Below are 13,188 nucleotides of genomic sequence, written 5' to 3' on the forward strand. Positions count from 1 at the left end.
TCATCTGATATGGCCATGCCGCCCTTCCACCTCCTTCCCTTTCAGAGGAGGCAGATTAGTTGCTGCATCTCTTTGTTTCACATCTCTTCCCCATTTTTTGCTTTCCTCTTCTACCATATTTGGAATAATCCATAGGATGATTTTGATGGATTACTATAGAAATCTCGGATCTAATGGCTTTGGAATAAAGTTAATTGGAGATCCAGATGGAATGTTATGGTTAAAATAGTGGAGTAAGGTTAGAATGAGGTAGAATGATAAATATCCGATGTTGCAGTGGTCGTCTGAGGGTGACAGACGGCTAATGGTAGTGGTGGATGGTTGTAAAGTAGGGTGGCTACTGGTGGAGGAAGGTAGATATTATTTGAAAGATCGGAATACTTGTATGGTTTTAATTTACTACTACAAAAATAAATGCGATCTAACAGCCACAGTAAAAGATAAAAATGAAAATAATAATTTGATTAAACTCAAATTCATTTAATTATTATTATCAATACATGTCCACTCCTATTTACATAAGTAAAAATCCTAGTGAACCGAACCCACATGTGAATTATTTGATATATTTGAAATTCAAAATAATAAGATAAAGCTAACTAACTAACTCAAGTTGATCGGACTCGACTCAACCGACTCGATTAACTCTAGTTGACTCGACTCGACTCACCACGCTTTCGACACCTAGTCCTCAAAGTGACTAGTACGTGAGCTGGAACTTCTCGCTCATGTCGTCCTTGTAAGCCACGGGTCTGCATGTAAGTTTGGCTTAGTTAGCTGATGTAGATCTATTGGATTGTTCCACTAGTCATCCTTGGGTTTGTAGCCAGGTTCAGGGTCATGCACATAAGTCTCAAACTGGTTCACGAGAGGTAGTCGAGCTAGATTGCAAAATTTTAGCATGTTTCGAGATATGTGCATTTCATCTCTCCCATAGGATTGCCAACCTTAACCCTAGGGTTGAAATTATTTTTCGGCCTAGGGATGCCGCTATGGGTTGCATGGGCACCGATGGTGGCTAGGCAAGGTTGTGGTCTGCCAGCAGTTGACCTCTAGGTGGTCCTTGTAGTGGCGAGCAGCGGTGGAAGCCCATTATCGAGCTTGGGCTCGAATTGAAGTAATGGCGTCCAAGGAGCATCTCCTGTGGGTTCCACGACCCTCGACGGCTACAATTGGTGGCAGTAGTCCCACTGCCATGGAGCCGAGGCGACGATGAGGCCTGCGGAAGCCACCCCGACGTGGTCTTACTCGGGCAATAACGCTGTGAGCGTGGCTATCAAGTTCAACCATGCGATGGTCTTCGATGGCTACAGTGGCCACATTGGATGGCAATTGGCCTGAAGAGGTCGACCTTGGACATCAGTGGTGGCCAGTACACTAGACCAACAGCCACGAGCCATAGTTTTGTTGCAGCAATAAGAGCCGTCGACAACGCTCTTCTAGCCTTCTATTGCGGCTGCTGTTAGCCTAGCTCAGGTGCAGGGTCCTATGGAAGGGATCAGACATGGCCACTTAGGCTGGTGGGGGCTAGATCGCCACTAGTGGGAAGGTAGGGTTTGCGGCCCTAGCTCCCAACATGGGTGGGAAAATAACTCGGAGGCTGTCTTTGTTGGTTGCTCGGACGTCGTTGTGGTGGCAGCCTAGGTCTGCAATGGTGTGGCCAGGTTCACCTCCATGGTCGTAGGAGTCATAGTTCTTGTAGTTTGGGGCTTCCCTCCACCTCCCTCACGGGTGGAGTTTTCTAGCTACAGTTGGTTGGATTCTGTTGTGTCCCGTGGTGCTGGTGGCCGTAACAAACTAGGATAGCTGACGTCAAGGCTAGGAGAGTTCTCTTTCGATTCGGCCAAAAATTTTTTAAAAAATGTCTTCACCTATAGAGGTAAGTTTCTAATCCTTCATGATCTTTCCATCCTCGTTTGTCTTGGATCACGTGTTAATCATCCTCCGAGGAATGTCAACTCTAATACCAAGTTATGAACCGATAATTCTAAATCTGGTTCATAACACCCCCGCCACTAAACTCTTTTGCTTATTAGTGCTCATCTGCCTATGAGCATCACTGCCATGCTCGAGTGGGTGAGGCTACTCTGGACGGGGATAGGGTTTAGGATCCGTTCACAGTAGCAACCTGTGCTCGTCAAAGTTTGTGTTCCTAACTATCTTTGTTTGGTTGTAAATGTTATACTTTTTGGGGGTCCATATCAGTGCTATTTTGTTTTGCCTTGCTGCTGATTTCGGGTGTTATGTGTCTTTTTTTTTTCTTTATCTTGTTGTTCTTGGTGAGTGATCTTTGATCCTCCTACATTTGAGAATTTTTATGGCCATGTCTTGGACTACTAGATTGAAAAAACCTACAATTGACTCGAGGCTCTTCACTCGTGAAAATTTCTTGGGCTGTTCTTCATTTTAATTTTATATTATGTTCCAAGCCTAATGCTCTATTTTAAATTATTAGGCTGTTTATTATAGACTAGTGTGGGACTTGTGTCAAACGACCGTTGCTCTATTTTCTTTTTTCTATGTATCACATTGTATTGAACTCCTGGAGTTAATGAATTAACGCTTTCTCTTAGAAAAACTGTATAAAGATTTAATACTTATTGAGATATTTCTTCAGCTATGTGGTAGAAAAGAGAAAAAAAAAAGAAAAAAAAAAGAGAAAAAGAAAAACGTTGGCACTTCTCAAGGGCACTGCCGTAATCTCCCCTACGTACCCCTAGCATATATATATATATATATCCAAAACCCTAAGTCACCCCATCTCTTCGCTTCTCCTCTCCAAAACTTCTCGCCGCCGTTGCGTCACCGTCACCCCCGCCTCCGCCATGGGTCGCATGCACAGTCGCGGGTATCTCCTTCTCCCCTCCTGCCATTACTTACTCTCTCTCTCTCCATTGATGTCTGTAATGTTCTCAATTCTTCCACAGAAAGGGTATCTCCTCTTCCGCTTTGCCGTACAAGAGGACTCCTCCGAGCTGGCTTAAGATCTCCGCTCCCGAGGTAATCCTTTCTCTCTTTCCAACTCGATCCTGGATTAGAATCCCATTTGGGTTCTCTTTTTTCTATGTTTTTTATTGGGTTTTTTATTTTGGACGTTTTCGATCTCTTGCAGGTGGAGGATAACATCTGCAAGAACGCGAAGAAGGGGCTGACGCCGTCGCAGATTGGTGTCATCCTTCGAGACTCTCATGGCATTGCCCAAGTTAAGAGTGTTACTGGGAGCAAGATCCTTAGGATTCTCAAGGCTCATGGTATGTTGAAATTTAGATTTAAATGAGTGTTTTTGGTATGATCCTTGCGTTGGGATTTTGATTTTGGAGCTTCTTTTCTTTAATTTGCAGGGCTTGCGCCGGAGATTCCAGAGGACTTGTACCACTTGATAAAGACGGCCGTTGCGATTAGGAAGCACTTGGAGAGGAACAGGAAGGATAAGGACTCCAAGTTTAGGCTCATCCTCGTGGAGAGCAGGATTCACCGCTTGGCCCGCTACTACAAGAGGACTAAGAAGCTGCCCCCTGTCTGGAAATAGTTGAGTTTCTCGTCAGATTTAATTTTTCGTTATTTTTCTTGAGATAGATAATCTATTATAGTTGTATCATCGATTGGGACACACGGGGAGTTGGGAAAGTCTTAGGATACCTGTGCATTATAAATTATCCATAGTTTCAAGTACTTCAAGCATGGAAGATATGATAGTTAGTGGTCTACTGCTTTAATGGATTCAATATGAATAATGTAGAGGGCTGATCAATGCAAATATGAAATTATTGATAATGTGAATAATGAAGTAGAGGGCTGATCAATACTAATATGAAACTATTTAATGTGAATAATGAAGTAGAGGGCTGATCAATGCAAATATGAAACTATTGATAATGTGAATAATGAAGTTGAGGAATAATAAGATGGCGCTTCTAAGGATCTTCACCAGGTTATCTACAGTGCAAATAATAACAGGTGAAAGATGAGCATGCATGATGAAGTTGCTTTAGACGCCAATTATTGTTTCTCAAATAAAGAGTGTTAGTGCGAAAACAGCAACTTTCTTATCAAAGGTTGCTTGATGTAGATCTCTAATGGATGATTACTCTTAAGTTGTGACTTGAAAATCTTTTTAAATCACGTAACATTGGTGCTTGGTTTATTAAAATGCCTCATGTTGCTTTTAGCAGTCCATTTTCATTTTTCATGCTGTTTGTGCATTATCTATATATATAGTATTAGTGCTAATTTTCACTCCTGTTGCACTAATGATTTTCATGGTTTTGAATATGAAACAAAATGTATTCATTTTGGCCTTATCTTATGTCTTGTATTAATCCCGAATATATAGAGCATTGAGATAGGGGATAAGTTGTGGGTAGTTTGCCTCTCATCAATGAGCTTCCTTTCTCAAGTATAAAGAGTTCTGTTAAAGTTTTATTTACCTTTTCTGCCATGTTGTATTGTGGCTCTGATTCATTGATATGTTATAGTATATTATACTTAATTTAATGGAGAACTCTCTTAAAATTTTACCTTTAAATCATGGCAGTGAATTTTAGTAACTTGATCAAAATTATTGGTGATTTGATCTATGATTTTTTTTTAATATTTTTGCTTCTCTCCTATTAATATTGATTTTGGGAATTGTCCTGATGATGCGTAAGGCTTGTATGCATGTGGTGGGTCCATTAGTGACTTGTTATGTGATGTTACTGAATTGTGCAAATTTTATAAATTACGGATTGGATGAGTGGATGACTTTGTTATAGGATTTGCTTCAACTTTTATCCTGCTAAATACTTGCTCATTTATTTGTGTATAAATTAAACCATCTTATTTTATAGTTGGATATTATTTGTTTAGGTAATTGAGGTGAAAAGTTGTTCAAAAGTCAAGTAACCTTTTCAAAGTAGCCATTGTGACATTAGGATATTCAACTCAATTCTTTAAGCTGTAGTGTAAAACTTGGTAAATTTGTGTATATAATATATGCACCTAAATGTATCTTATTAGATATTTGTCCAGACAACAAAAATTATCTTTAGCTAGGATTTTGTGGAAAGTATTTTCTTGTTGTTTGTTGCTATTAGGTTTGGTAAGACTTGGAATGTTTCATTCTGTTAGAAGTTTAGGCATGTCCAATAGATAGGTAGATCAGCTGCATTATAAACATTATTTTCTTGTCAAAACTAAGTGAAAGATATATCTCATCATATACTGCTGCTATAATTGTTCAAAATTTGCTTCTATATATATATATATATATATATATATATGTGTGTGTGTGTGTGTGTGTGTGTGTGTGTGAAGCAACACTTCCGATCTACATATAAATGTATGTATGTATGTATGTATGTATGTATCTAGCTGGCCCCTATTCTCAGTGTGGCTTATTACTTGCCAATCTTCATTTGCCGTTTAGTTTGATCCTCTAACCTTTATATAACATGTCAAACTGATGACCCTTGTACAAACCTAAATTCTTGGATTACCAAATACGGAAAAGCAAATTCTTAGATTACCAAGTATGAAAAAGCATGCATTACTCTGGTTACCTCTTCCTCAGGCAAAAATTTCTAAAGGCATTAGATGCTTCTCTTGTACTTGGTTAACTATGTCTTTTATCCATATTAAAGTTAGATCTGATATGTAGATTTTCTTACTATGAGTTTAGTGGATTTGTCGTACTAAGGCCTGCTTCTTTGCTTTGTGCAGTGAATCCACCACCGCTAGCACTCTTGTGGCTTAGGTTTCTATCTATTATGCCACTTCTTTCTCTGCAACGATGATGGCTGAATTTTGCTATATTCTAAGTGATGTATCCCAAGAGAGTTCCCTTGTTAGAGAACAAGAGGGTTCCCTTGAACAAGAAATTTTCGTTGTTTGGTTTTTCCCTACAGAGAGGACCTATGGATGTTCTAAACCACATTCATTGACCTTATACTTGCTGTAGTTTTTAGTTATATCTTCTGTTTCTATTTTGCTGAATAGTCTTGAGTGTTATAGTATTTTGTGATTCGTGTAGGTAGGGCTGTCAAAATAATCAAGCCTGTTCGTGCTCCGGCTTGATGAGCTTGATAGGGTCATTTGTAACGAGCCCATGCTTGATTCAAGCTGAGCTTAAAGCACAAATCAGCTGATATATAAGTATACATAAATAATAAATAATAATAATAATAATAATAATAATAATTAATTATTAATTATAATATATATATATATAATATATAATTCAATTTGATTTTATAAATTGTAGACCACCCAAGATTTAATTCAAGTTGGATTTATGCTTGGTTCGAGCTTAATTTAGGATTGATTTGAAGAGTCGAAATAGGTTTGAGGTCGAAATGGGCTTCAAATTAATTCCAAACCAAACTTGAATTAAATTTGGCCAAATCAATTATGTTATCTTACAACACATGAAAATCCTGATCACGCTATCCATGTATGATGTATTCATGGCTGCTAGCTGGATGCTAAATTTCTTCCTTTGCTAGAGATTTGGTCAGTGCTTTGTAAATCTTTGAAGCACATCGAAACTTACCACCCTTCAAGGGAGCCTTGCAAGGCACCAATCTAAGCGGAATGCCATCTATTGGCATTGAAAAGGAGTTCACTGTGTGTCTAGTGGGTAAGTGATGGACTTCAATTTATTGTTGTGATATCTAGACATAATCATCACACCCAACCCACTAGAATCCCTTGGATTTTAACCAAGTAAGCCTAATCAAGCTTAGGAAGTAAGCCTAATCAAGCTTAGGTTGGACCCAACCTAGCTCGAGCCCGAAATAGAAATGGGTGGCACAAGTTAAGCCTTAGTCCGTCCGGCTCGTCCCAAAAGCTCAACTACGCCAACCCACAACCCAACCCTACTCCCACTCATTCCTATGGTTTTTAAGTCATACATCAAAAGTTTGGTTCATTAGAGACCGCTATATATTATAATATTATAAGTATCCTTTTTTATGAAAGTAAACTAAAATATTTTTACGGACGGCCGTTATATTATAATATTCTTGATAACCCATCCCATTGTACTAGGCCTGTTATGCCTAGCTTATTAAACTTGGCTCGAGCCCAATATCTCATAGCATAGTGGATAGTAACAAGTTTATAATATTCTAGCCCGATCCAACCTAAGTGATTGATGGGTTGGCTTGTAGTCAAAAGGCTTAAGTTCTGTCTGCCTGAAAACTCCCTTCCTAAACTCAACGCGTCCTGTCCGAGATCACCTCTAATGGTGTCTAGCACCCAGCATGTGTATGGTGACAGTTGTAAGTGAAATTTTGCAATATATTGATCTGGTTGATCAAATCTGTAAATATTTTTTTTCTTACGAGAAAGATTTTTCCATAGAAAAATCATATGTTCTCATGATGGTGAATGTGAGCACGCCAGATTTTCCACCAAATAATATTAGTATTTAGGGTATCTCAACTGTTTACTTTGCATTATTACAGTAGGAAGCTGTTAACTGGAAAGATTGCCTCACTGGATGAGGATATGTTATACTTATTGGTCTTTTGCTACATCTTAGCCTTGGTGGATTCTGAGGGAGCTCTAATGAGAAAATTTCAGCATTTCCATCAAAATAGCTCCCAATCTAATCCACGGCACAGGTGCAGAAACAAACTAGATCAACATAAAACTACAATTTCAACAATACATGAACCGTTTTCCACACCTTAACAACAGAATAAAAGATCAATCAAGTTCTAACTTCTAAACAACAAGCTGCATCACCTTTCGGATTAACAGACACTACTCCATAAGGGCTTTATTGATGATGGAATAACATAGTGTTCGAAACAATGGTCTGTGTTGGCAAAATCATTTGTCTTACCGTACAACATAAGACGATGCTGACTCATGCTATCCATGTTGTATTCATGGCTGCTTGCTAACTGGATGCCGAATTCCTTCCTCTGCTAGAGATTTGTTCAGTGCTTTGTAAACCTTTGGAGCACATCAAAGTAATCCGGAAAGGTCTTCCTTGTGCAACCCGGATCATTGATGGTGATGGGGATATCGGCACAGGCAGCAAGGGAGAATGCCATTGCCATTCTGTGGTCATCGTATGTGTCTATTGACGTCACGTTTAACTTCTCTGGTGGGGTGATGATACAGTAATCAGGTCCTTCTTCAACGGTAGCTCCCAACTAGTTCAACATAAACATACCAAATTAAATTGAGAGAGAGAGAGAGAGAGAGAGAGAGAGCAAATATAAAAGCTACGTTTTTCATACCTTTCTAAGCTCTGTACAAATGGCTATCATCCTCTCAGTTTCCTTGACTCTCCACGAGGCCACTAGATAAAAGAAGCAGAGAAAGAATCTGTCAGACATACAGGATTATCTGCATAAGCTATGAAACAAACTCTGTAAATTATGTTTTACCATCTCTAATGGCAGTTGGACCGTCAGCAAACAGTGCGACCACAGCAAGAGTCATGGCGACATCAGGCATCTTGTTCATGTTGACATCGATAGCTTTCAAGTGTTTCTTGCTGAAAGAATCTCGTGACGGGCCAGTAACAGTAACACTGTTCTCAGTCCATGTAACCTTTGCTCCCATCTTCTCAAGAACTTCGGCAAATTTCACGTCACCCTGTATTATTTTCATAAGCAGTAGAGAGAAGAATTAGCAATGTCAATAAATATCATCAAACTTCAAGAACCGCAGATAGAGGAAAACATTATTACCTGCAAGCTTGTTGTACCACAACCTTCCACAGTAACAGTGCCCCCAGTTACTGCAGCACCAGCTAAGAAATAACTAGCACTTGATGCATCACCTTCAACATAAGCATGTCCTGGGGACCTGTTACAGGTGAAACAACAAAAAAGAATTGATATATGTTGCCAATGATCTAACCGAATGATTGTATTCTAATTCACAAACTCACTTGTACTTCTGGCCGCCCTTTACCAAGAATCTGTCCCAACTATCAGAATGCTCCACAGAGACACCGAACCGCTCCATCAACTTCAAAGTCATTTCAACATATGGAATAGAGATTAATTTATCAACGATCTCAATCTCCACATCTCCTAGAGCCAAGGGAGCGGCCATTAGCAAAGCAGTCAAGTATTGACTGCTTATGGATCCAGAGAGTTTAACCTGAGGAAGTGGTGCAAGAATCCAAATCAGATAGCAATCTAATAATGAACTAAACATCCAACAGCTAAATCTAGAAAGTAATATAAATGCCCTGCAAAAGATCCTGTAAAATTTGCTATATAGGTATTTGTAGGTTTCTGGTAAGATTAACAGCTTGAGCAGTCATAGAAAGCCTTATAGTTATTTGTTCTATGCAGAGTCCCTCTCCTGCTTAGCTTTATGCTTGACATAGATCTTCTGGCCCCATTTTAGCTAGCAATTGCTCAGAGAAATTAGCCCAATCTTTCAACACATGTATTCTCAACTTTGAGTTTTACCATTCACAAGTGAACAGAACATCTGACACCTTTCAGGTGCTAGCAGTAAGATTACAGACTAGTGTTGTATGATTAATAGTATGTATAATTCACAAACATATGATATCATATGGTCATGGTACTAAGAAATGGAAACTTAGCATTAATCGTGAGCCAGGATTGAACTCTTTTTGATTCCGTTGAAAATCAATTTTATGGTGTAGATGCTTATGACCTCCCCCTCTATGCGCACCAAGAAGAATGTAAAGAACAAGAATTGTTGAACCTAGCTCCAAAAATCGAAAGTCCGAAACAATTGAGACTTTTTCAGAGATTGGATAGGGATAACTTTTTTCGGCATCTTTTTTCTCCTCCTACTCCTCAAATCCTCAGTCAGGAAGAAGTTGGATGGAAGACTCAATTATGGAAAGGAAAGGATCAAGCGAGAGGGTGACTCATTATTTCGATGAATCATTTTTTCAGACTACAAGTAGCTTGCACTGGTTAAAATGTGTGAGCCAAGGTGAGCTCATCAGGAAGAAAAAACTTACTACCTCATGGGCTAATATAGTCCCAGGAAAAACAGTATGTTTGATCACCACCTCTTCTAGTACAAAATTGAAGTTAGGAGGTTGCAAAACAATACTCTCCTTTGGGGAGCAGAGGACAATGCAAAAGGCAACTTAAAGTAAAATCTCAGTGTTCCCTCTGAAACAACAGTGCAACATCTCAGGTAAATTCTATTTCCTAAAGTAGGATTTGACATTCTAATTCCTCAGATTTAGCTCTTATCTAGTTCTCTTCGACTTGATTTTCATCATAAAAGTTTTATACATCTAAATTTGTCTTCTAATACCAGAATCATCTATACATTCAGGACTACAAAGCAGAAATCCTCAACATGATTATGCTACAAGTATACCCCATTTTGCTTCAAATTATGATGCCTTTTGGAAGGCAGCATTTTCCAAGAGACTGCATTTTAACCAGGAGAAGTGAGCGGAATGTATCTAAGTTGAAACCAAGGTGTATTTCTAAAGAAAGAAAAGAAATAGCAATCAAACCAAGGAAAAAAATGATAGCAATAAATTCACATCAAGATCACAGGTCTGTGTTAGGAATTCTTTATCGAGCTTTGTACGAAACAAAATTGAGCTTTAAAAGACAACCAACACCCAATATCCACAGTGATGAATATTTTTCAGATGGTCCAATTATTATGTATCTTCAAATAAGCTATTAAAAGTATAATTTAACAATGCCCAGTCTTACGGTAAGTTTGTTTAGTTATCCACTTATCCGACAGTTCTTCATCAAGCAACACATGCAAAATAAATCCATTCTTGAATGATTCACTATATCGAGCTTTGTAGGAAACAAAAATGAGCTTTAAAAGACAACGAACACCCAATATCCACAATGATGAATATTTTTCAGATGGTCCAATTATTACGTATCTTCAAATAAGCTATTAAAAGTATAATTTAACGATGCCCAGTCTTATGGTAAGTTTGTGTAGTTATCCACTTATCCGACAGTTCTTCATCAAGCAACACATACAAAATAAATCCATTCTTGAATGATTCACTATAGTTAACATCATTGTAAGAGGGATTCAATCCTTCAACCTTGGCTGCTGCATATGGTATTTCTTTATATAATTGCCATATATTCACTATCACAAGTTACAAAATATGTAAAGGGTATGAACATGAAAGATTTACCAAATAAGATAGTGATGATATAAGCATGATAACATATAGATATTCCAGCATATAATGCACTACCTACTTAAGGGTGAAAATAAACAACAGCACTTAACAGGATAAATCCAGTGTATGAAAGAACCCAAAAATGTAATGGTATAGAAAGCAAGCACATCCAAATTAAAATTTGTAACAGTGGCAAAATACTTGATGGATTAGTACTTATCATTAGTTCCAAAGAAGTCTTTCATTAAAGAACAAATCATAAAATAATTGTATTAACAAACATTGAGTTATGCTTTATGGTTATATATTACAGGGAAAATAAATTCAGTTCATAGTAAATTTTGTACAAGTATTAAATTGCTTTCTTGAGAGTGAGGACGTAATGGAGAAAAAACTTAGCAATCATTTCCAGAAAGAAGCCATGACTCAATGCAAGGTCAGCGTAGACAAACCTTTCCACCTGGAAGTCCTCCGAATCCTTTGACACGAACAGGGGGACAGTTAGTGCCTAGAAAACAATCTACATCTGCACCAAGCTGCTTTAATCCTGCAACCAAGTCCCCAATAGGCCTTTCCCTCATCCGGGGCACCCCATCAAGTACATAACTGAAATACAATTGCAATCATTTTTAGTTAAGAAGCACCAGAATTTGTACAAAGGAACATGCTCAAATCCAAAAGAAAACATAGAAAGACCTCGCATTTCCACCAGCAGCAGTTACAGCCGCTGCCAGTGGACGCATTGCAGTGCCTGCATTTCCTAAGAAGAGCTGCACTTCTTCTTGTGACTCTTTCCCCACAGGAAACTGCCCACCACAACCTACTACAGTAGCTCTTTTTGCAGCACTATCATCTACTACCGAGAGGCCAAGGGTTTTCAAAGCAGCAAGCATGTAACGCACATCATCACTGTTCAACAAATTATCTACTACAGTTGTTCCCTGGTCAAAATATAGAAAAGACAATTCCATCAGTTAAAATAGAAAAGCAGGCCAAATATACAATATCATAGTGTAGATAATACCAACCAATTAATATCCAAAAAACATATATAAATCTTGAAATCCTCTAACTATAAACACAAGATACATTATTTACATATCATTCGTAATATTTACGGGAAAAAAAAAACAGAGACCAATCTCAGGAAAATCCAAAAAGATTCAATTTTCCACAGCAAAAAACCCAAATTCGCACACAAGGAAGAGATCAACCAGCTCACCTCCGAGAGGGCGGCGAGAAGAAGGATCCGATTAGAGAGGGACTTGGACCCAGGGAGCACAACGGTCCCGGAGATCTCCTTGATCGGCTGCAGCACGATCTCTGGTACGGTCGACGGCTTCTCGGGGGGCGCCGCCAAAGAGGCCGAAATCCTAATCGTTTTCCTCCGCGAGATCCTTAGGGTTCCAAAATTCCCGAGCTTGGCTCCGGATCGAAGGCGGAGATTAGAAGGGAGAGGAAGGGCCCCACGATTTCCGGAGAAATGGGACGCCAAGAGGGTAGATTTCACCTCCAAGCTCTTTGCCATGGTTGCTTGCGCCATCTCTCGTCTCGTCTCTCTCTCTCTCTCTCTCTCGGTCTGAGTATCTCTCTCCTCTCTCGCTGGAATGTTTGGAGTTTGGTCGAAAGAAATAGTCGAGTTCTCCCACCAACCCCCACCCAGTTCCTCCCCCCCACCAACGGGGCCTTCGGTTAGCGGGGTACGTTGTCCCTTCGGATCTGTCGAAGAGACAGATAGTAGATAACGTGGCAATTGGTTATAGGGGAAGGTTTATGAAGTAGTTGCTGGGGGTAGTGGGAGTAGGTGAGATGGTGGGCTCCAGTGATCGGGTTTGGACTTTGGAGTTCTTGGTAGGTGGTTCGTTGAACACGAGTTTTTCCTACCGAGTCCAACTAACTAAACTCTCGGGTAAGCGAGTCCACGGTCTCCTTTCAACGCCTAACAATTGGGCCGTTGCTGGTGGATTAATTTATTAACGAGAGTGAAGGCAATTCACATAGGTTGCTACCAACTTAATATAGTCATATTATAATATTTAAATAAAATTTAAGTTTCTGAAATTATTGAATTTGAA

At 39.1% G+C, this 13,188-nt stretch overlaps 2 protein-coding genes across 2 annotated transcripts; one reads left to right on the forward strand and one right to left on the reverse strand.

The window, feature by feature from the left end:
* The first annotated feature begins 2,758 nt into the window (after positions 1–2,758).
* LOC140769593 (small ribosomal subunit protein uS15-like) lies at positions 2,759–5,975 on the forward strand. The gene is made up of 5 exons (XM_073110346.1): positions 2,759–2,848; positions 2,928–3,000; positions 3,113–3,251; positions 3,342–3,528; positions 5,701–5,975. Exons 1-5 carry the CDS (start codon positions 2,826–2,828, stop codon positions 5,732–5,734), a joined length of 456 nt encoding a protein of 151 aa, XP_072966447.1. The 5' UTR covers positions 2,759–2,825; the 3' UTR covers positions 5,735–5,975.
* Positions 5,976–7,455: 1,480 nt separating this feature from the next.
* LOC140770232 (3-phosphoshikimate 1-carboxyvinyltransferase 2) lies at positions 7,456–12,733 on the reverse strand. The gene is made up of 8 exons (XM_073111306.1): positions 12,336–12,733; positions 11,810–12,054; positions 11,566–11,719; positions 8,891–9,105; positions 8,688–8,805; positions 8,382–8,592; positions 8,232–8,293; positions 7,456–8,144 (listed from the first exon to the last, which is right to left on the reverse strand). Exons 1-8 carry the CDS (start codon positions 12,654–12,656, stop codon positions 7,926–7,928), a joined length of 1,545 nt encoding a protein of 514 aa, XP_072967407.1. The 5' UTR covers positions 12,657–12,733; the 3' UTR covers positions 7,456–7,925.
* Positions 12,734–13,188: the final 455 nt, after the last annotated feature.

Source organism: Typha angustifolia, chromosome 11 (genome assembly GCF_048772165.1).
Source record: "Typha angustifolia cultivar Huaian chromosome 11, ASM4877216v1, whole genome shotgun sequence".
NCBI lineage: Eukaryota > Viridiplantae > Streptophyta > Magnoliopsida > Poales > Typhaceae > Typha > Typha angustifolia.

Excerpts from the sequence above, each read along its gene's own strand:
- LOC140769593 (XM_073110346.1), top strand. The coding sequence starts at position 2,826 with ATGGGTCGCATGCACAGTCGCGG. Across the intron at positions 2,849-2,927 it reads GGTCGCATGCACAGTCGCGG|AAAGGGTATCTCCTCTTCCG; the intron begins GTATCTCCTTCT and ends ATTCTTCCACAG. Across the intron at positions 3,529-5,700 it reads CTGCCCCCTGTCTGGAAATA|TGAATCCACCACCGCTAGCA; the intron begins GTTGAGTTTCTC and ends TGCTTTGTGCAG.
- LOC140770232 (XM_073111306.1), bottom strand. The coding sequence starts at position 12,656 with ATGGCGCAAGCAACCATGGCAAAGAGCTTGGAGGTGAAATCTACCCTC. Across the intron at positions 12,055-12,335 it reads TTCTCGCCGCCCTCTCGGAG|GGAACAACTGTAGTAGATAA; the intron begins GTGAGCTGGTTG and ends TATTTTGACCAG. Across the intron at positions 8,145-8,231 it reads TTTGTACAGAGCTTAGAAAG|TTGGGAGCTACCGTTGAAGA; the intron begins GTATGAAAAACG and ends ATGTTGAACTAG.